The sequence below is a fragment of the Dipodomys spectabilis genome, unplaced genomic scaffold, assembly GCF_019054845.1.
Source record: "Dipodomys spectabilis isolate Male_0828 unplaced genomic scaffold, ASM1905484v1 ptg000071l, whole genome shotgun sequence".
Taxonomy (NCBI): domain Eukaryota; kingdom Metazoa; phylum Chordata; class Mammalia; order Rodentia; family Heteromyidae; genus Dipodomys; species Dipodomys spectabilis.
Genome location: NW_024870748.1, coordinates 1851609 through 1875462, shown reverse-complemented (window position 1 = coordinate 1875462; position 23854 = coordinate 1851609). Strand labels below are relative to the sequence as shown.

Genomic DNA, 23854 nt, shown 5'->3' with positions numbered 1-23854 from the left:
TGTTGCAACAGGTCCACCTGTATCCTTAAACAACTGGTTTTTCCCCATCTCCTCCACAAGTTATACTGACATCAAATATAGTGAAAGCATTTTCTTTCATGCATGTGTTTCTAACACATTTATAAGCTCTACTACTTTGAACCATACTATACCCCTAGCTTTTTGGAGGTTATTAGAGATAAGAGTCTCAGGGACATTCTGCCTGGGCTGTCTTTGAACCACAATCCTCAGATCTCAGCCTCCTGGTTACTAGGATTACAGGCATGAGCCACACGTGCCCGGCTTGAATTCTTATTTATGCATATTTTTATATGTGATTTTAGGTAAATTTGTTCTAAAAGTGTTGAACAATATCTTGGAACCTAAGAGAATGAATTGGCTATTAAAGCATTGTATTACTCAACCTATCAGGGTCTGTGTGTCTGTCTGTGTGTCTGTCTGTGTGGTGTCCTTGTCGTTGTTCCTGTCCCTGTCTCTGTCTCTCCTGGTGCTTGAATTCAGTTCCTGGATGCTTCTCTGAGCTCTTTTGCTTTTTTTTTTTTTTTTGCTCAAGGCTAGTGCTCCACCACTGGATCCACAGCTCTACTTCTAGCTTTTTTTTTGTGGCAGTTAATTGGAGATAAGAATCTCACAGACTTTTCTGCCTCAGCTGGCTTTGTCTTGTTCCTCAGATCTCAGCCTCCTGAGTAGCTAGGATTACAGACATGAGCCCCTTTTTTATGATTATGTAATTGTATTTGTGGTTTATCCTTCTAGATGCAAACTTTGGATTCCTTTTTTCCTCTTCATTTTTGAGACAGGGTCTCAAGAAAGCCTATGTAACACATGCTGAATCTGAATTTATGATTCTTTTGCCTCTGGCTTCCTAGTGCCGGTATTCGTTACCATGTATAGCTTTTGTTCATGTTCCCCCTCCTCGTTTTCCTGTTTAGTGTACAACATTAGACTTGTTTTGCATTTTTTTTGGGGGTCCGGTCGTGGGGCCTGAACTCTGGGCCTGGGCGCTGTCCCTCAACTCTTCAGCTCAACACTTGAGCCACAGCGCCACTTCCAGCTTTTTTTTTTCTGCTTATGTGGTGCTGAGGAATCGAACACAGGGCCTCAGGCATGCAAGGCAAGCGCTCTACCACTGAGCCACCTTCCCAGATCTTGTTTTACATTTTTAAAACTGTTAATTTCCTATCTAATATATGTACATATTATGAGATATATTGTGATAATTCAGCATAGTGTGCATATAATGTGTAACAATCAAATTTGCAAAAAGCATTTCCATCTCAATCATTTGTCATTTGTCTTGAGGAACTGAGTTTTTCTAGTTTTTGTAAAAAATACATAGAACATTGTTACTATAGTAGTTAACCATTGTATGCTATGCAAAACTAGAGCTTATCCCTCCTATTTAACTGTATTTTGTTACTCATGATCCATCATCTGTCCCCCTTCTAGTAACTATTTACTATTCTACTTTCTATTTCTGCAAAGTCAAATATTTTAGCTTCCATATGAGTGGGAAGATGTGGTGAATGTCTTTTATGCCTTGCTTATTTTAATTATCACAATGTTCTCCAGTTTTGTGCTTGTTGCAAAAATGCAATTTGGATTATTATTTAAAATGTTACTGAATAACATCTTAATCATTTTTGCAGTATGTTTGTTAGAGTTGTACAATAGTAACTTATATGTATTTTTCTCTTATTTTTAAAATATAGTGTCATGATACCCTGGTACAGTTTGGTGGGTTTTTAGCATCAAATCTAAGCACAGAAGATTATATAAAGCGAGTGCCTTCAATTGATGTGCTCTGTAATGAATTTCATACACCCCATGATGCAGCATTTTTTCTGTCTAGGCCAATGTATGCACACCATATTTCGGTAAGTACAATATCTTTGTTACAATTCAAGAATGCTTTCAAAAATGTCTCATTTGTTAATACATTTTCCTTTGGTAAAGATATAGATTGTCTTTTGGAGAGTTATTATTTTGTCTATATTCACTCTGAGCAATATATAATGAAGATTTTCCTTTTAAAAATAGATCTTACCAGTTCTGTAACTTTATTCTTATTGTCCTATCAATTAATATTTTATCAAAATGTAGTTCTTAAATGTTGGTATGGATGAGAATCACCTAAGAAGCATCTTAAAAATTCAGTATTATCCTCCTGTTCAAAATTCTACTTCAGTAGCTTAAGAAGAGTACCTTGGGACTTCTGGGCATTTTGGTTTTGGTTTTGGTTTTGTTTGTTAACAAACACTAGATGATTTTGATGCCTGTGATTAAGGGTATGTCACTCAGGAAAGCTTTCTTGATGAGTGTCCTCTTTGTCTTAAGAATATTCCTCTCAGGTGGTTGACTGCTGTTATTCGTAATGCCTAGAAAGAATGTTTTAGCAACTCCTCCTCCCCCTAAAAAGTCTTGCTTTCTCTGTTGTTTTATCTTCTAGTAAGAGAATGTTTGTATTTGTTGCTTCTATCCACCTAAATAAAACCATTAAAAAAGTCTGCTCCAAAATGAACTTTTCAGTAGTGCCTATTGAAACTCAGGTAACCATATAGAAGGAGAGGAGATAAACAGTGACTATTCATGAAACATACTTTGCCTCTCCTCTTGAGGCAATGGTCAGTTCATTGAGGCCCAGCATGTTTTTCATTTTTCTTTTGTTTTGGATTCTGCCCCTTTGATTAATTTTTTTTAAAAAATTGTTTTAAAGTCTATAACTATACAGGGCTTTCACTTCAGATTTTGGAGAAAGTTTTGATCCTTTCCTTTCTTTGTTCCCAGTAAGGACATGGATTATATAGAGAGATTTGCAAAAAAGGTACTGAGAAGTTTGAGGTTCAGTTGAACATATTATCAATCATCAACAGTTGGTATTTACATACCAACAACTACAGTTTCCATTTCCTTCTACAATTAACTAATGTTAATTGATTTAATTACTTATGCTATATACTCTGAGGGGAAATGAATGTGATAAAAGAATAAGCCTTGTGTTTGCCTCTAGAATGTCAGTGTAGAGACTATATGCTATCTTTGTGTATTTATGTCATGGATTGCTGACATACTCCAAGGTAGATGAGTCTCAGTTTATAGAAAGAAGGAAGACCTAATTGCTTCATCTCAGGATTCCCCCTTGCCCTGTACTATGCTGGAAAGTGTACATAGAAATCAACAGTAGTGAACTCTAGCAAATAAAATAGAGAAGGTCATTTGTATCAATAACCACCTTTATTTCTAGTCTTTGTAAAATAGTATTTCTTTTTTAAGAGATACAAATCTAATGAAAGAAGTGACATTTCATTCTTAAAAGTTGAAGAAGGAAACACAAGTAATATAGAGGTAGTTATATAGCCTAGGTAGGGTTAAGTGTTTATGCAAAGGCTCTTCTGGAAAGGGAATTCCCCAGCAAACATGCACTGGATGAGCATTCAACCTGAGCTGATTTTGCTTCTTAGGTAAAATCTTCTCTTGAAGAGCCTTTGATGAGAAAGTAAAGTGTATGAGTACTAGAGGAGGACTAGGTTCCTTCAATAACAAGCCACTTTGGGACTGATTCAACCAAGCACTTCTCAGACTTTGGAGCCAGCAAAACCTTTTTGAACAGCAATCAGAGATACAGCACAAAGTTAATATCAGCTCTGTTCAGTAATGTCTTGTTCACCCAGGTAGCTGTTTGTGAGTCTCCCTTTGAGTTAATGTATGAACTTGAAGAACTAGGTAAATCAGCATTAGAGTAATAGTATAAGAAATCTAACTGTCACGTCTGATTAAGCCTGATTCTCTAACTAGATTGGCGCTCAGAGTGGGCCTAGCAGAAGGCACTGATTCAGAACCACGGAAGTTGGGAGAATGGAGCTATCGTAGAATCCTTTCATATTTATAACTTAATTTTCACTTTTAATCATTGATACTTACCCTAAGAAATGGGCTTGAAAAATAAGCTTTCTATCTTCCAGTTGATAGTCTAGATTTTTTCCAAAATTAGGTAACTAAACTGTTATATGCAGATCGGTAGTTTCATAGTTATTTTGTTAGCTTAGCAGATGTAATTCTGCTTTCGTTCATAATAATTACCTTTGGTAAGATCTTTCTAAAGTCAAAATAGTGTTATTATTCAGTTGCTATTCTCTCAGGTCTTGGATGTAATGAACTCACTTTCTCATAACTAATGTTTTTTGTTGAATTGTCACCTGGGTAATTTCAGTAGTTATCAGCATGCTCTCTAACATGGGGATAACTGGAAATAAATTCTTCCCGTCCTATAACAATTTTAAGACTCTCTCAGGTCCTGCTTGAGATACCCTCTGTAATAAAGAGGACTTATTATGCTTTCAGTCCAGTGAGCCGGGGAGAAATGCGGCACTCAGAAAGGAAGGCAGCTGGACTGTAAGGAGCAGAGATTCTTATGTGAGTGCAGAACTGGAGCAGAACCTTTGACCTCTGACCATCAGTTTTGGGTGATATGTTTAACATAAATGGAATATTTAAGTGATTTTCTAACATAAAGTATCAGCTAGTTTTAGAATTTGTCTTAGATTTACCTTAACGATAATGCCTAACTCAAGTAAAATCTTCTCTGTGAGAGCTACTTTATCTTAAAGAGACTAAAGAACATGAGAAAATAGCAACAATTGTACAATGTATTTATTTTATACAACTTGACATAAGCTCTATGAACTAATATATAGTCAATCTCAATGTACTAACAGTTTTTTTTTATAAAAATAATTTACACTATGGCTTTCCTCTAATTGTGTCCCAAAATAAGATAAACCAGCCATACCAAAGAAGCTATACAGTCAGTTCTCATACATATAAATTTCAATATACAATAGATACTTAAAGAAAATTTTATTCGGTTTAACAGTAATCCGCTGATCCTACTTTGCCTGGGAGTTTTCTAGTTTTAGCTCTGAAGTCTTGCTTCTAAGGAAAGCCCTGGCAGATCTGGACATTTGGTCACTGATAAATTAGTTTTATGGTGACTTTCTTGTATCCCTTAAGTGTTGAGCCAGCTTCTTAATTGACAAATTATAGCTGCTTGTAGGGTCTTGTTAGTGTTTGCTATTTACATTGTGTACATCTTAATAATGTTAAAACCTTCTACTAGGTTCTTTTGAATATTTCAAAAGCAGGACTAGAGGTACGACATGTTCAATTCTTGTTAGATCAGTAAGAGGGAATAGAATGAAGGAAAGTAGACAAGGGCACACATGCCCCTGTTTGCTTATTCAATAAGTAAGTGCTGATAAAAATCTAAATGACTCCTAGACAGGGCATGAAACTAAAGACTGCAACAGTTATCTCAGGGTATCTTAATTCAGGGTCTGATGCTTGGTAGGGAAATACTCTACTATTTGCGTTATGACTTCAGCCCTTTTTACTTGATTTCAAGTTAAGAGTTTCACTAACTTTCCCCAGGCTGTTCTCTGCCTCTCAAGTAGCTGGGATCATAGTTAATATCACCATACTGGGATGGGAATATAGGTTTTTATATTTTAAAAGTCAAAGCTATAAATTGTGTTGCCTGTGTGTATGTATGTATGTATGTATGTTTTTACTTTTTTTAATCTCCAGTCAAAGTATGATGAACTTAAAAAATCAGAAAAGGGAAATAAACAGCAACATAAAGTTCATAAGTACATTTCATCATGTGAGATGGTGATGGCTCCTGTCCATGAAGCAGTGGTCTCCATACATGTTGCCAAAGTCTGGGATGACATCAGCCCTCAGTTCTATGCCACATTCTGGTCATTGACGATGTATGATCTTGCGGTTCCACATTCCAGCTATGAACGTGAAGTCAATAAACTTAAAGTCCAGATGAAAGCAATTGATGACAATCAGGAAATGGTAGGTTTTCATCCTGACAGTATTATATTCAGTGTTATACATATTTTGAAATTGCTTTAATTTAAGATTTTATTTTTTTGGGTCTGGTCATGGGGCCTGAACTCTGGGCCTGGGCGCTGTCTCTCAGCTCTTCAGCTCAAGGCTAGTGCTCTACCATTTGAGCCACAGTGCCAATTCCGGCTTTTTTCTTTTTGCTTATGTGGTGCTGAGGAATCGAACCCAGGGCCTCAGGCATGCAAGGCAAGCGCTCTACCACTGAGCCACCTTCCCAGCCCTAATTTAAGATTTTTGATGCTGTGATCTAGGGGCTATATAATATTTTAGGTGGCTTTAATAGTACCTTCTCAATGAGGATGGTGAGTGCATGGAATTACTTGAGTTTACCTTTCCAATGAAGACTGCTGATACTTAAGTGATCTGTGTGATTCAATTGTAAGAGCAGCAGGAATTTCCATAAAAGGGAACATTTTAGAAAACTTTCTTTAGCCAGGCACTGTTGGATTACACTTGTAATCCTCGCTACTCAGGAGGTTGAGATCTGAGGATTGCAATTCAAAGCCAGGCTGGACAAGAAAGTCTGTGAGGCTCTTATTTCCAATTACTCACCAGAAAACCAGAAATGGAGCTGTGGCTAAAAGTGATAGAGATCTAGACTTACGCAAAAAAGCTCAGGGGTAGTGCCTAGGCCCTGAGATCAAGTCCCACCACCGACAAAAACAAAACAAAAACACTTTCAAGGAAAACTGTGAGTAGAGTGGCAGGCTTTTTTTTTTTGTTGGTCATGTGGCCTGAACTCAGGGCCTGGGTGCTGTCCCTCAGCTCTTTAGCTCCAGGCTAGCACTCTACCACTTGAGGCACAGCGCCACTTCCGGCTTTTTTTTCTTTTTGCTTATGTGGTGCTGAGGAATCGAACCCAGGGCCTCATGCATGCAAGGCAAGCACTCTACCACTGAGCTACCTTCCCAGCCCCAAGTGGCAGGTTTTGAAGGTAAAGTAGGTTTCAAAATATGGAGAAAAAGTTGAAGCCAGTTTAGAGTTCCAGCAAAGCCAGAAACTGGTTTGATGTTTAAAAAGACTACTTTTACTTTGCTGAATGGGCTTAGTAGTAAATTTGATTGTTAGGATGATATCAGATTATATAGAGCACTGAATTTGCAAATTTTTTCTTTGTGCTGGCTGATATAGGGATTTAAACACAGGGCTTTACATTATTTCTTGGCTTTTTTTGCTCAAGATGCTCTACCACTCGAGCCACACCTCCAATCCTAGGACACTGAATGTCAGGTAGAAAAGTTGACCTGATAATATTGAGGTGTCAGACATCTGAACAGGAAAGTAATGATAGTAAAAAAATGACACTTTTAAAAAGATTGTTTATGATATTAATGTGAAAGATGCTTTTGATAAGCTACAGACCAACTAGGTGGCTTTTTGACCATTCATTGTGAGGTACTGAGAGAATAAATTATGGTGGAGGTAGTAGGAACACATAAGACAACAGGTAGGATATAGGAATGAAGGAGAAGGAAGAATCAAAGGTGACTTCGTGTATGTTTCAGGTGTATATTACCAATGTTATAAAGATTGCCTAGGAATCTAGCCTGTTTTGAGGATGTTTGAAGGTTGTGTAACCCTCTTTTTGATACGTTGAAGATAGGCATGTTATATTCATTTTGAAATAAGTTATATAGTATCAGTATTTATCTCTTTAAAAATTATTTTAATTATCAGTAGAGACATGTGCATATTGTTAGAAGCTAACCTAACTTGTATTTTTATAGCCTCCAAATAAAAAGAAAAAAGAGAAGGAACGTTGTACTGCCCTTCAAGATAAGCTTCTTGAAGAAGAAAAGAAACAAATGGAACATGTGCAGAGAGTTTTACAGAGACTGAAATTGGAAAAGGACAATTGGCTTTTAGCAAGTAAGTTAATGACATTGTTACATATTTATTTATTTGGTGCAGGCCCTGGGGCTTGAACTCAGGGCCTGGGTGCTGACCCTGAGCTTCTTTTGTTCAAAGTTAGAGCTCCACCACCTGTTTTGGTCGTTTAGTGGTAAGAGTCTCATACTTTCCTACCTGGGCTGGCTTTGAACCTCAATTCCCAGATCTCAGCCTCCTGAGTAGCTAGGATTATACATATGAGCCACATATGCCTGATGAAACTGTTACATTCTTCTGTTATTAGATTGCAAAAATAAACCTTTATAACTTTGAAGGTGTTGAATTCTCTTAGGTTTGTATTTCAGTTCTGTTCACTATGCAGTTCTTTTTTATTGGTTTAACTTTATACAGAATCCTGTTCTTTGTTATTTATTAATATAGAATCAACTTCACATGTTTACTGAAGGAACTGATGATTTGGTTTTTTGGTGAAATTAACTTCTTTCTATAATAGTGGCAGCTTATCATTCAACTTTTCTGTATAAAATCATATTTCTGGGGGAAATTGTAGATAGGAAATATAGTTTTATCCCAAGCATGACCTTTTGGTTACAAACTACAAATAGCTTGTGGTTTTATAGCATTCTTACACTACAGTTAGTATGTTGTTATGTTTAGTGGCCTTGAGGCCTTGAGGAAGAAGTTTTACCACTTAATATATTCTTCCTTTATTTTTAGAATCTACCAAAAATGAAACCATCACAAAATTTCTACAGCTGTGTATATTTCCTCGATGTATTTTTTCAGCAATTGATGCTGTTTACTGTGCTCGTTTTGTTGAATTGGTACATGAACAGAAAACTCCAAATTTTTCCACACTTCTTTGCTATGATCGAGTAAGTTCTTTTTATTGCAACCTTTCACAAAAAGTCTCACACAAAGAAAACTGAACATTATAATTAAAGAGGTATTGTGTGGGTGGTTTAAAGCATGAATTTAAGAGCCAAATGCCTGAAACTAGAATCTTAGCTTTGCTACTCTTTAGCTCTATTGGTCTTTGGCAGGTTATTTAACCTCGCTGTGCCTCAGTTTTCTTATCTGCAAAATGAGACCTTCTTTGCTTTGTTAGATTGTTGGGAGGATTAACTGAATCACTATATAGTAGAGGATATTTGCATAGTGTCTGATAATGTAACAGGCACTAAAGGTTCAGCTATTAACTAAGCATTTGAGTTTACCTGTTGTGTCATCATAGCTAGGACCTTATTTATAACCATTAGTCTTTAAAATGAGATGAAACACTATGCCTCCCCTCTCTTCCTCCTTGCAGAAAAACCCCCCAAAACACAACCAAAACTTGACACCTTCACACATACATAAAAACAGGAAAGCTTTTTTTGTGTGGGTGTGTGTGTGTCCATTGTAGGGCTTGAACTCTGGGCCTGGGCTCTGTCCCTCAGCTCTTCTGCTCAAGGCAAGTGTTCTGCCACTTGAGCCACGGTGCTACTTCTGGTTTTCTGGTGGTTTATTGGAGATTAAAGTTTCACAGGCTTTTCCTGCCTGGGCTGGCTTTGAACCGCCATCCCCAGATCTCAGCCTCCTGATTAGCTAGGATTACAGGCGTATGCCATCAGCGCCCGGCTAGATAAGCTTTTCAATGTGGTCATATTCACAAATTTTTACATCTGGTTTTTAAAAAAATGCCTATTTTGCGCTTTAGAAGTATTATGTATATTATCTCACCTGTTTATTTCTAATACCAGCTTTGCCTTTGCTTACTCTCCACTCAATCCTATTCATGCATGGCTCACTGTTTCAGATGTTCTTATGTCATAATAGTAGTGATGACTTTTTCTTCTGCCGTATTATCAATAAGCTACCTTTAAAAGTTCTGTTTTTGCTTGCTTAATGAATGTTATTTTTCCACAAGTCTCTACAGTCTTCAAAAGCTGGAAAATATGAATATAAAAGGAGAAAATTAATTTAAATTTCCTTGTTTATTATTATTTGTCATAATCTTGCAATGTGTTCAGCTGGTTTTGATCTTGACTCTTCAAATTCCCTTCCTCTAGGTTTTCTCTGACATAATTTACACAGTTGCCAGCTGTACTGAAAATGAAGCTAGTCGATATGGGAGATTTCTTTGTTGTATGTTAGAGACTGTGACCAGGTGGCATAGTGATCGAGCCACATATGAAAAGGTATATGATTGACTAAATACCTTTATATTTTACTTATATATTGCTTCCTGTAATCTCTAGATGGTTCGTGTGTGTATACGTGCCCAGGTGTGTGTGTGTGTGTGTGTGTGTGTGTGTGTGTGTGTGTGTGTGTGTGTGTGTATGTGTGTGTGTGTGTGTGTGTGTGTGTGTTTGTGTATACTGGTCCTTGGCCTTGAACTTAGTGCCTGGTTGCTGTCCCTGAGGTGGGGGTGGGGGTGTGTGTGTGTGTGTGTGTGGGGGTGGGGGTGTGTGCGCACTGGTCCTTGGCCTTGAACTTAGTGCCTGGTTGCTGTCCCTGAGCTTTTTTTGCTTAAGACTAGTACTCTACAGCTCCACTTCTGGCTTTTTGGTGGATAATTGTAGGTAAGAATCTCTAGGCTTTTCTGCCAGGACTTTGAACTATGATCCTCAGATCTCAGCTCCCTGAATAGTTAGCATTACAGACATTAGCCACTGGTGCTTGACTTGGTGGGTTTGTTTGTTTCTTTTTTTTTATTATTATGGGGCTTGAATTTAGGGTGTGGGCGCTGTCCCTGAGCTTTTCTCAAGACTAGTGCTCTACTACTTTGAGCCACAGCTCCACTTTTGGTTTTCTAGTGGTAAAATGGAGATAATAGTCTCATGGACTTTACTGCCCGGGCTGGCATTGAATCATGATCCTCAGATCTCAGCCTTCTGAGTAACTAGGCCTGAACCACCAATTCCTAGTAGATAGTTCATTTTAAAAAGGGAAGCTGAATTTAATATTAATTTATAAAATGATGGTTAAAAGTACAATTGGAACATTATTTAAAAAAGGTAACTTGGGGCTGGGAAGTTGGCTCAGTGGTAGAATACTTGCCTTGCATGCATGAGACCCAGGGTTCGCTTCCTCAGCACCACATAAGCAGAAAAAAAAAGCCTGAAGTGGCACTGTGGCTCAAGTACTAGAGTGCTAGCCTTGAGCTGAAGAACTGAGGGACAGCGCTCAGGCCCAGAGTTCAGGTCCCACGACTGACAGAAAAAAAAAATTTTTTTTAATGGTAACTTTAATTCTGTTTCAAATTGACATTTTTAGTACCATTAAGTAAGAGAAACTAACTGAGAAGGCTACCTATCCAAATACACATATTTTTATGTGGAATTATTAATCTAGTCTACTTAAGTTTCAGCTTTGGGTATTTTGTGGAGCATAACATGATTTTTAAAAGTGACAACCTTTCTTAGGAATGTGGAAACTATCCAGGATTTCTTACTATATTACGGGCGACTGGATTTGATGGTGGAAATAAAGCTGATCAATTAGATTATGAAAATTTTCGACATGTTGTTCATAAGTGGCATTATAAGCTAACCAAGGTAAAAAATACATTTTTTGTGAGTAATAATTTTCTTATCCTCCTTGTATTTTTATAATAATGCCTCATACAATGTTTGTTGTAGGCATCAGTGCATTGCCTTGAAACAGGCGAATATACTCACATCAGGAATATCTTGATTGTGCTAACAAAAATACTTCCTTGGTACCCAAAAGTTTTGAATCTGGGTCAGGCTTTGGAAAGAAGAGTACATAAAATCTGCCAAGAAGAAAAAGAGAAGAGGCCAGATCTATATGCATTGGCGATGGGGTAACAAAATTATACTTTAAATGTGATTTGTGAGATTAGATTACAAAGGATTCTGAGGACCTTAAAATGTTTCACAGTGTTGAAGTTTATTTTCTTCCTTGTACTTCAGGAGATTATAAGAGATTATTTTCCCACAGGCTGGTGAGAGTTGTCACTTCTGATGATCAACTTCCGGTCTATACTAGATGACAGTGTCAAAAGACACATGTAATATGTCTCAAATGGGAGGAAATGTAATTTTTAGCATTATACTTGGATTTTGAGATCTTCAAGAGCAAAAAGTTGAAAGTCATTTTAGTTTAAAAATTAGTTTGAAATTTTTATGTAAGAAATTAGTATTCTTTATAAAGATCCTGAAGAAGTTACTGAACATTAATATTTTTTGTTTCCGAAGTAATTAATAGAATGAGTAACTTGCTAATTTTATTCTTTTGAATCCCATGTTTGTACTGTTTGATTTGTGTTTTGTATATTTAAACACTTTGTGCGACTTTCAGCTACTCTGGGCAGTTGAAAAGTAAAAAGTCATACATGATACCTGAAAATGAGTTTCATCACAAAGACCCTCCTCCGAGGAATGCTGTTGCCAGTGTACAAAATGGCCCTAGTGGTGGGCCTTCTTCATCATCCCTAGGAAGTGCATCTAAATCGGATGAAAGCAGTACTGAGGAGACTGGTATGCTTATTTGTAGATACTTTTAAATAATACATTGGAATATTTTGTATCACATCATGAATGCAATGCTGGCCTCTATTAAATAATTTTTTTACTCCCTAGGTAGGAACATGTAACTGTTCAGTAATTAAATTGATGATTCTTTCTAATTATCCTTTAATCATTTTGCTGTGAAATTGTAGTTTATTTATATATGGGGTCTTACTAAAGAAAGCCTTACTTTTATTTCAGATAAATCAAGGGAGAGATCTCAGTGTGGTGTGAAAGCTATTAATAAAGCTTCTAGTGCCACACCAAAAGGGAATTCAAGCAATGGAAATAGTGGCTCTAACAGGTAAGAGAATACTGTGCCATATGTGTCCTAAATTCTTATCTGATGGGCATCACTAACCATAAATAGAAGGGAGGTGGTAGTTGATCAGTATTAAAATCGTGTTTCTTAGGCTTTAAAATTTTGTGTGTATCCCTGTGTGGATAATGTACTTGTTAGCATCCTAATTTCATTTCATATAATTATGTTCTGTTTAATAGTCTTGTTTTCCTTTGCTGGATGTTCAAGGGTATGTAGGTGGTTAAGGTAAAAAAAATATTATATAGTGAGTGAATGCTGTAGGCAATTTAAACTAGGGTAGAGAGCAGAAATTTTTTTTTTTGGGTCCGTTCATGGGGCCTGAACTCTGGGTCTGGGCGCTATCCCTCGGCCCTTCAGCTCAAGGCTAGCACTCTACCACTTGAGCCACAGCGCCACTTCCGGCTTTTTTATTTTTGTTTATATGGTGCTGAGGAATTGAACCCAGGGCCTCATGCATGCAAGGCAAGCGCTCTACCACTGAGCCATCTTCCCAGCCCCAAGAGCAGAAATTTTTTTTATTAATTAGTTCTCTCAAGCTGAGGAACCTATTTCCTTATAGTAGCATCCTTAGTTGGTTTGTGCGATAGATTTTTGATTAATTTGTTATCCACAAAGGATATGATGGTATGTAAGAAGAACCTAACAGTTTTTTTTTTTTTTGTTTGTTTGTTTTGTTTTTTTATTTGGGTCTGGTCATGGGGCCTGAACTCTGGGCCTGGGCACTATCTCTCAGCTCTTCAGCTCAAGGATAGCGCTCTACCACTTGAGCCACAGCGCCACTTCCGGCGTTTTTTCTTTTTGCTTATGTGGTGCTGGGGAATCAAACCCAGGGTCTCATGCATGCAAGGCAAGCACTCTACCACTGAGCCACCTTCCCAGCCCCCTAACAGTTATTTTAATATTAATCATTTTCTTAATCTGCTACTCATGAGTTCTTATTTATTGATAAGGAAATATTTCTGTTTTACTTACTTTTGATATTATCATTTGCTTTTTTATCATTAAGAAACTTTAAAATTTTTGTCATAGAATATATTTTATGGTTATTTGAATAAATGATAAAAATCTAATGTTTATATTCTTAAGCAGCAAAGCTGTTAAAGAAAATGACAAAGAAAAAGGGAAAGAGAAAGAAAAAGAAAAAAAAGAAAAGACTCCAGCTACTACTCCAGAGGCCAGGGTACTTGGTAAAGATGGTAAAGAAAAACCAAAAGAAGAGCGGCCCAATAAAGATGAAAAAGCAAGAGAGACCAAGGAAAGAACACCTAAGTCTGACAAAGACAAAGAAAAATTCAAGAAGGAAGAAAAATCTAAAGAAGAGAAATTCAAGACAACTATCCCCAGCACAGAATCAAAATCTACTCAAGAAAGGGAACGAGAGAAGGAGCCATCCAGAGAAAGAGATGTAACAAAGGAAATGAAATCAAAGGAAAATGTTAAAGGAGGAGAAAAAACACCAGTTTCTGGGTCCTTGAAGTCGCCTGTTCCCCGATCAGATAATGCAGAGCCTGAAAGGGGTAAGTGTGTTTTTTCTTGTTCATTTACCCTCTGTTATATTCTTTTCTCCTCACTTTGAGAAGTTTTCTAGAGATTTTGCTAGGGAAATGAATACTTGATCTTAAAAAATTGCTCATTTTAAGCTGGGTGCCAGTGGCTGACACTTATAATCCTAGCTACTCAGGAGGCTGAGATCTGAAGACCTTATTTCAAAGTCAGCCAGGGGAGGAAAGTCCATGAGAGTCTTATTTCCAGCTAACTACCGAAAAGCCATAAGTGGAGGTGTGTGATTCGAGTGGTAAGAGTGCCAGTCTTGAGGAAAAAAAACTAAGGGACAGAGCCTAGGCCCTGAGTTCAAGCCCAAGGACCAACACCAAAAAATTGAAAAAAAAAAGTTGTACAGGGGCAGGGGGAGGATGGGAAGGGGAAACAAAGGAGAAGGCTACAATGCTTGATAAGAAATGTACTCATTATCTTGCCCAGGTAATTGTAACCCCTCCACTGTACAGTATTTTCACAATAAAAAAAAGAAAAAGAAGTTGTACATTTTGAAAGTGTTCAGAAAGACTGGAAATATATATTACTGTTTCTTTTTGTCTGAACAGAACAGAAACGCCGCAAAATTGATACTCATCCTTCTCCGTCACATTCCTCCACAGTAAAGGTTAGTATAGCCTGAAGAAGGCAGCATCTTTATTAGGCTCTCGTGTTTGGAATACCAGTGTCCTGACTTCCTTCAAGTCTTGTGCCAAGTATTCACTGAAGCCACTGAAAATTTTATATATCATTAGAAATGAATGTTTTTCTGTATTGGTGGACTGATATTTTTCCCATTGAGTATTTTTATTATAAAAATGTTAAAACTTCAAGGACCTAGCACTAATTTTCTAATGTATCAAAGTGCAAGAGAAATTTTACCCAGAAGTGCCTCACTGCTTTACGCAGTTTTTTTGGAGTGCAATGGTAGCAACAGCAAAAGAATATTTTCAGCAGAACGAAGCTATTTTTCGGCATAAATATCGAAGAATGTGTATTACTGAAGACTTCCTGGATGATTACAGGATTACACAAGATACCTCTGAATTCATCAAGCTTCTTGATGAGCATCATACCGATGTGCCTTCTAAGAAGGAGTCTTGAAAGGAGTTCCATTTTAAAGTCTCCTTGGTGATCAGTTCTCCTGTAGTTGTGTATATTCAGTGAGCATGCAGCTTCAGTTGTTTCTTCCCTTGGAGGTTTGTTTATACCCATTGGGTTCCCACCAAGTTGAACCTTGCGTTACGATAAAAGCAGATGTGGCATCCAATCCTACCACCCAGCAAAGAGAAACCGCAGGCATTCAACTGCAGCACAAAATCGTGGGTGTAGCCTTCTTGAAGACTCAGGGTAGCCATTCCTTGCTCCATATTTAATTTTAATTCTAAAGTCATCTAATTTCATGGAATCTTTGAATTTGCAGTACGTTGAACTTTTGAAACTGTAAGTTACTAATTCTTCATCAAGAACACTGTGGTGGAATACCATAGTTGATTTGTTTTTCTTCTTTTCTCTTTTCATTTTGGTGTTTTTTTTTCTTGTTGGAGGTATGAAATTCACCAATCTTAGGAACTTTACAAAAAAGTTATTTCTCTTTTATACAGTATATGTTTTGTTGTCTTATAATACAATGCCACTGAGTTATATTTAGAATGAAAATACATGTTTATTTTAGAGTTAAAAGTAAAGTAAAATTTAAAACCTTCCAATTAAAAGATAACTATGATAACATAACAGTATTGTTCTTCAGCTGTGACCTCCACTATTTAAATCTTTTTGTGGAGAAAAATATTTTGCTTTCTTAAGCTTTTAAAATTACATTAAGCATGAAATATGAAAAATGTGGCATTGACCTTTATTTTTAACTTTTGGTCAGAAAGTGTAAAATTTTTCTTTCATACATAGAGTACATCTAATTTACTTTTTTTAAACCATTACTATACCATTACATAATTTTGTTTTTGTTTTTATTGTTGGTGTCCATATTACTAATGATATTATGGAATTTATCTTCACAAGGAATAGCCGGTTTATTTCCAGGTCACAACTGTACTTCCCAAAGTTCCTCTGGGTTCTGAGAACTATGCCAGCTCACCTGTCATCTCCATTCATTTTCTACAGGACAGTCTCATCGAACTCAAGGAGTCTTCATCAAAGGTTTGAGTCTTTTAAAAATGCCTAAGTAAACAAACAACTCCTTTTGTTTTGTAGATGACCCTTCCCTAGTAAATTCAGTCAGCTAGGATTACTTGGAAAGAAGTATTGTGATTAGAATAACCTTCATAAGTTCCTATTGCAAACTAAAAGAACAGATGGCAGTGATCTCTTTTAGAGAGATTGTTATAAAATACATGTGATGTGGCAACATTTCTATCATCTATATTTGTTGGGTGTATAACGCATTCTCCTTTGTGCTTCAGAATCTGGCATTAAGCTTAAGATTTGGGGCAGAAGAAGTTACTGGTTTGTTTAGGTGGAGTAAGCTGCTTTAATTTTACAAACAAACCTGGCAAATTTGCCTTGTGAAATTAAGGAAGGACTATTTTCTGGCTGTTCTTAGACATCTCAAAGGACCAAGAAAGTTATTTGCTGCATTCACATAGAAATGAAGTCCTATTGTAGTCTACAAAATTCTTTATATCTCCTTCTGCTGAGTTTTCTTTTTGGTAGTTGTAGCATAATTTCAGCAAGTATAGTAAATGTAAAGTAATTATGCCTCTTGAAGGGAGCAATCAAATTGGTAGTTGTGTTTATAGGTTAATATTAATTTTTACCTGTTTTCCTTTACTGGTTATTCAACTAAAAATAGTATGCAGTTTATGTATCTAATTACAAAGTTCATTTCAATATTATAGTTAAAATGCTGTTGTTAGTTTCATTTTGTTTTTATTATAAAATTTGTGCTCTCCTTTGACTTCGTACATTGTCTCCTATTTTTTTCTAAGTATGATTCTTTATTGATGGACCAAATGGAATTTTGAAACAGCCACTCAGTGTTACTGCTTTTAGATCTATAACTTTCTAGGGAAGTGTCTGTGATTTTGAGCAAATCAGCACTGATATTTTTTTAGATATAATGCAAGTTTTATTGGGGAACATGATTAAAGTGGGGGTGAGTGATATAGCTCAGTGGATGGGGTAAGCACTGATTTTTAACAGTTTAGATTAGCCAATGTGCCTGTGCCCTAAAACTATAGCACTGTTTTTTGAGTATGTATTAATTAAAGAGTGTCAGCCATATTATGTGTGCTGTGTTTTAGAGTAAAATATTTTATTGGCTACATGAAATATTGTAGTGTAGTTGGTCTTCATAACCATTTGGAATTTGTTACAAGTCATGACCATTAATGGCTTATATGGGCTATTTTATTCATGGACTAAAAGTCTTAATTTGTGAGTATTTCTGAAACACACTTTAAGTAGCTTAAAACAGGCTACTAAAATTAACTGTATTTTCTTAAATTTGATGATGATTACATTTCTTCACTTTTTGAAAGTCTTCTGAATAGGAACATTGTGTGAGATAATGTATATTCATCTTATGTCATGTTCATAACAGATGTAAAGTTAAATAGGGCAGATGGTAGTGTCTTTTTGATAAATGAAAGATCAAAAGTTCTTCAGCCTTTCCTGATGGCATATAACTTGTTAATACCAAATGTAAAGGAAAGTTTAGGTTCATCAGGTATTAGCAACAGTAGAAGAAAGGTTTCCTAGCTCTGATGATGGATTTATCTCCTTCCTTCCCTCCTCTCTCCTCTCTTCTCCTCTCTCCCCTCTTCTTTCTTCTCTAGACCTGGGTACTGTCCCTGAACCTCTTTGTGCTCAAGGCTAATGCTCTACCACTGAGCCACAGCTCCACTTCTGGTTTTTGAGTGGTTAATTTGAGATAAAAATGCTGTGGGGACTTTTCTGTCCCAGCTGGATTTGGACTATGATCCTCAGCTCTTAGCCTCCTGAGTAGCTAGAATTATAGGTTGAGCCACTCCCAGCTGTTTTTGAGCTTCTGTGCTCAAGGCTAGCACTCCAACACTTGAGCCACTGGTCCACTTCTGGCTTTTTGTGGTTAATTGGAAATGAGAGTATCCTAATCCTCAGATCTCAGCCTTCTTGAGTAGCTAGGATTATGCTGTGCGCCCAGTGCCAGGCTTATATTTTATTTATTTATTTATTTTTTTTTTGGTACTGAGCTTGAACTAGGCCCTGAGTCCTGTCCCTGAACTCTTTTGCTCAAGGCTAGTGTTTTACCACTTTGAGTCACAGTGCCACTTCTGGTTTTCAGGTGGTTAATTGAAGGTAAAAGTCTCATAGATTTTTTGGTCCAGGCTGGCTTTTAACTGCAAATTCTCAGATATTAGCTTCCATAGTAGCTAGGATAACACCTGTGAGCCACCAGCACCCAACTTTTTTTTTTTTTTTTTTGTCGGTCATGGGGCTTGATCTCTGGGCCTGAGCACTGTCCCTCAGCTCTTCAGCTCAAGGTGAGTGCTCTACCACTTGAGCTACAGTGCCACTTCCGGTTTTCTGGTGGTTTATTAGATACAGGAGTCTCACAGTCTTTCCTGCCCGGGTTGGCTTTGAACTGAGATCCTCAGATCTCAGCCTTCTGAGTAGCTAGGATTACAGGCGTGAGCCACCAGCACCCAGCTCCAACTTTTTTTTAAAATAGTAATTCATGTCAATTTCTCCACCTAAAAAATTATTTCTGTTCATTTAAAATTCAATACATTTATTTCACATGTAACCAGAAAATTTTGAAAAAGGCATATAAATATGCCACTAAAATTATGTGACTCATACCACTTTTTTTTGGGGGGGGGGGTCCGGTCATGGGGCCTGAACTCTGGACCTGGGCGCTGTCCCTCAGATCTTCAGCTGAAGGCTAGCACTCTACCACTTGAGCCAGAGTGCCACTTCCGGCTTTTTTCTTTTTGCTTATGTGGTGCTGAGGAATCGAACCCAGGGCCTCAGGCATGCAAGGCAAGCACTCTACCACTGAGCCACTTTCCCAGCTCCTCATACCACTTTTCATATTAGTGAACTACATTTATTGTAGTGCTTGGCAATAAGATTAGATACTCAGTAACCATTTGAAATGAATCCTTAAGTTTTTGCATTCTGGTAAACCATCCAGAGTATTGATTTGTATAGTACCTGATGTTGCATTTTTACATTTCTAGGAAATTTACTAGAGTTGAATACATTGAAATAAATTTTTTTATCAAAATTTAGTCTCTAAAATTGATTACCTATAATCTCAATGTTTCTGAGTTAGCTGTTATCTTCTAGACTCACAGCAGAACATTTTACCTGCCAAGGGCCATTTGGATATTTATGTACAGGCCATGCAAAATTATCAGTACAGGTACATAGCATGGGCAGCTGAGTAGAAGCATATGGGAAGCATATTTGTCTATCTCATCATCTACTGAATAATTTTTCAGGCCTTATACAGCCTCTGAGCCAGATAGTTTCCCACCACTGTTAAAGCTGTCTGTTTTTCATGCTATCTTGTTAATTATGCATATAAAGTTGTTTTCTTGCTTTAGTGTGACCTTTTAGTTACGCTTTATATTACTATACTTTTTATTACTTGCTAGTTTCAGTTTTAGTCCATAGGAAAAATTATATAGATTTTTCTTTTTGAAAATATTTTTAGTACCTTTAAGTAATTGGATGAAGGAGTTGCTAGTCTACAAAGCAGTTTATGTATACAGTGTATCTTGATCTGTGTCATCTCCTTCAACACTCCCCCCCTCAATCCCCCTCCCTTATTTTTCTTAATTTGTGGTGCATACAATGAATTTCTGACTGTATTCTTTTTCCTTCCCCCTTTCCTTCATCTACCCCTCTCCCCTTGCTCTGTCCCTTTTGCAATTACTCATTTCCGGGTGCTTTTTTTTCCCTTGGGCTTTGATTTAGTCTTTGTAAAGAGTTATACTATTTGAGCTCTCCATAGAGTCTATTATACTTCAGATTAATTCATTTGTAACCACTTGCATACCACCTAGTGTTTTTACTTACAGATTTTTTTATAGGCACATTCTAGCTACCAAAAATGAGAGAAACCATGCAACCTTTTTTTTTTTTTCCCAAATCTGGCTTACTTCACTTAATGTAATTTTTCCAAAGTCTTTCCATTTCCTTATGAATGGTGTAATGTTATTCTTTCTAATGGATAAGTAAAATTCAGGTATACACACACACACATACATACCACATTTTCTTAATCTATTTGTAAACCCTCAAAGAAACAACAATCCAATTAATAAATGGACTAATGAATTACAGAGAGACTTCCCAGAAGAAGAAGTAAAAATGGCCAATAGACACATGAAGAAATATTCAGCATCCATAGCCTTAAAGGAAATGCAAATCAAAACAACACTGAGATTCCATCTCACCCCAGTTAGAGTGGCCATTATCAAAAAACTAACAATAACACATGCTGGTGGGGATGTGGCCAAAAGGGAACTCTATTACACTGTTGGTGGGAATGTAAGCTTGTTCAACCACTCTGGGAAGCAATATTGGAAAGTCCTCAAAAAAATAAACATAGAACAACCCCATGTCCCAGCAATTCTACTCCTGGGCATTTATCCAATAGAACACAAACAGGGCTACAGTAAAGCCACTAGCAAAAACATGTTCCTTGCAGCACTATTTGCCATAGTAAAAATATAGAGGAACCAGCCTGAACTTTGCTTTCTTTTTTCCTTTTTTTTCTTTTTGTTTTTTCCCTGGTCATTCGTGGGGCTTGAAGTCTGAGCCTGGGCGCTGTCCCTGAGCTCTTCAGCTCAAGGCAAGTGCTCTACCACTTGAGCCACAGCGTCATTTTCTGGACTTTGCATTTTGCAGGTACTGGGATTTGAATTTAGTGCTCCCCCTCTTCACCCTTCCCTCCTTTTGTTATTAAGGTGAAAGATTTTAATCTGTATCACAGTTCTTTTCAGAATCTTTTTTTTTTTTTTTTTTGGTACCAGTCCTAGAGCTTGTTTACTCAGGTCAGGGCCTGAGCGCTGTCCCTGAGCTTCTTTGCTCAAGGCTAGCACTGTACCTCTTGAGCCACAGCTCCACTTCTAGCTTTTTGGTGATAGTCTCCTGGGCAGAAGCCCAGGTTGGCTTTGAACCATGATCCTCAGATCTCAGCCTCCTGAGTAGCTAGGTTTACAGGCTTGAGCTACCAGTTTCTGACAAGCTTTTAAAAGTGCAATCTTATTGTTATTATGAAGGTGTTGTACAGAGGGGTTACCATTTTATTTTATTTATTTTTTGTTTATATGGTACCAAGGGATTGAACCTAAGGCCTCATGCATGCTAGACAAGCACGCTACCACTAAGCCACATTCTCAGGATTACTGTTTTATACGTCAGGTAATGAATACATTTCTTTCTGGACAGTGTCACCCCTTCTGTCACTTCCCCCCCTTCCTCTCCAATCCCTGCCCCACAAGTTGCATAGTAAATTTTCCACAGTTTCTGCTGAATACCATGACTATGTTTGTTTACTTTTCCACTATTTTGTTTCCCCTTTTGCCCCCCCCCAACAGAAAAAAGAACAAACAAAACAAAAAGCAAAAACATCACCATTACTACCAACAAAAACCCCTGTTTACATTTCCTGGAATTTGTTTTGATAAATAGTATTTTAAATGTTTAGAGGCTTTATGTCTTTGGGTTCTTCCTCGAAGAGTATCTCACTGAATGCCTAGAGTCCTGTATAATTATCGTGCCCCAGTCTTGCTTCTGCATCTGAAAGAAAACATGTTTAGAGCCTCTGTCTTGACTGGCTATCAGTGTACCACTTAGGCTACCTCTCCAGCCTGACCTTTTTCTTTGGGTATGTAATCTCTCAGACTGTCTTTGAACCACAGTCCTCTATTCAGAGGTGTCTGGGGTCTAGGCTTTTAACAAGCACTCCCCACCCCCTTCTCACCTGCTTCTCAAACACTCCCTACTTAATGTGTGGTGTCTTCCATTTCCTAAAATGCATTCTTGTTCTGGTGCCATGGTTCCCAGATCACAGACTTTTCTTGTGTGTGCTGTGGTTTGCTGGTTCTGTCCATGTTTATTATACTTAGGTCTGTACTATGATTTTGGAGATTGAGTTGTGCTTAGTATCAGGGCTATGCTGGACCTTATGTGTCTATCTTTTGTTTTATGAGAGTTTCTATAATGTGGTTAATGTAGTTCAATCAGTTACTACCACAGGGATGTTGTTGCCAGTCCATAGATCTTTGTCATCTTCACATCTGTTGTACTGGCAGCTCTAATGTCCCCTACAGTACTGCAGGGTTGGTGTGAGAATAACTAGTTGTTTAATAATGTTTTAAGAAAGATGCTGAGTGATACTAACTCAGCTGCAAGTTTATGTACCTCATTCTATATACAAGGATTTGAGCTTGCAGGTGAGATTAAAGGGAGAAAAATCTTAAGTTAATATTAAAAAAAAATTAGCCCACTTTCCATCTCAACTTTCAACTGTTGTATTTCCACTTTTGGTTAGTTGTGTTAGGAGATATAGCAATCCTAGTACTTACATGTGATGAAAAGTGTGTTTAAAATATGCTCTGTTATGTGAGCCTAAAATTTTATTATCTTTAAGTAGTTGTCCAGAGGAGTTGCTTTCAATAAAGCAGTTTATGAATACAATGCATCTTTTTTTTTCTTTCTTTTTTTTTGGGGGGGGGGGGTTTGGTTGGTTGTGGGGCTTGAACTTGGGACCTGGGCGCTGTCCCTGAGCAATTTTGTTCAAGACTAGTGCTCTACCATTTTGAGTCACAGCTTCACTTCCAGTTTTTGAGTGGTTAATTAGAGATGAAAGGCACACAGGAACTTTGGGGACTTTTCTTCCCCAGACTGGCTTCCATCTGCGATCCTCAGATCTCAGCCTCCTGAGTAGCAGGATTACAGGCGTGAGCCCGGGCACCCAGCCTACAATCCATCTTGATCAATGTCATCCCTTCCATCATTCTCTTGCATCACTCCCAACCCCCCCCCCCCCCCCCCCCCCATACCTCAAATTTCTTACTTTTGTAGTATATACAAAATCCAACAATGCTACATTGGACAACTCACTAACTTTATTTGGCAAATGAGAAGATGGGGGAAGTATATAAAAGCAGAAAGGTATTCTGGCTTAATATACTGTAACCTATTTTGGACAAAAGTAAATGACATGAAATTAATAGGGAATACTTATAACAAAAAGATAAATACATAGTACAAGAGTTCATTGGAATGTGAATTGCAGAGTGAGTGATGGTTTAAGAATTGATGGCTATTGACCTGTCTTTGAAGAGTTAAGTAGGTTTTTAAGAAATTAAAAGTATGTACCATTCTAATAAATAGACTGCTGGAAAGGATTGGAGTTAGAGAAGAGTAACAGGAAGAAAATGCAAGTCAGTTATTTTGGTTGTTGAATGGTAGCGTAGAATTCTGAAATGATTTTGGAGAATTTGGGATGCCTAAAGTAGGAATAAGCAATTCATTCAACAGATGGAGAGAAACTTTTATGGACAAAGGTATTGGAAGGGTAGAAAGAAGAAATTTTGTTGTTGTTGATCGTGGGGCTTAAGCACTGAGCCTGGGCACTATCCCTGAGTTCCTTTCATTCAAGGCTAGCACTCCGGAGCCACAGCACCCGTTCTAGCATTTTCTGTGATTAATTGGAGATAAGAATCTCACAGACTTTCCTGCCTAGGCTGGCTTTAAGCCACAA

General features: G+C 37.4%; 1 protein-coding gene across 4 annotated transcripts in view; it reads left to right on the top strand.

Annotated features, from left to right (window-relative positions):
- The window catches only part of Thoc2 (THO complex 2), a 120905-nt gene that overhangs the window by 81042 nt on the left and 16009 nt on the right, over positions 1-23854 (top strand). For 2 of the 4 annotated variants that reach the window (XM_042682466.1, XM_042682468.1), the window contains exons 22-34: positions 1713-1877; positions 4342-4413; positions 5584-5859; positions 7641-7782; positions 8482-8639; positions 9816-9944; positions 11172-11303; positions 11388-11572; positions 12070-12248; positions 12480-12582; positions 13687-14117; positions 14703-14761; positions 16255-16290. In XM_042682466.1, the coding sequence (XP_042538400.1) occupies positions 1713-1877; positions 4342-4413; positions 5584-5859; positions 7641-7782; positions 8482-8639; positions 9816-9944; positions 11172-11303; positions 11388-11572; positions 12070-12248; positions 12480-12582; positions 13687-14117; positions 14703-14761; positions 16255-16290 (2067 nt within the window). Of the gene's footprint in view, positions 1-1712; positions 1878-4341; positions 4414-5583; positions 5860-7640; positions 7783-8481; positions 8640-9815; positions 9945-11171; positions 11304-11387; positions 11573-12069; positions 12249-12479; positions 12583-13683; positions 14118-14702; positions 14762-16254; positions 16291-23854 lie in introns of all 4 variants that reach the window. The other 2 variants (XM_042682469.1, XM_042682467.1) reach the window with 2 other exon arrangements.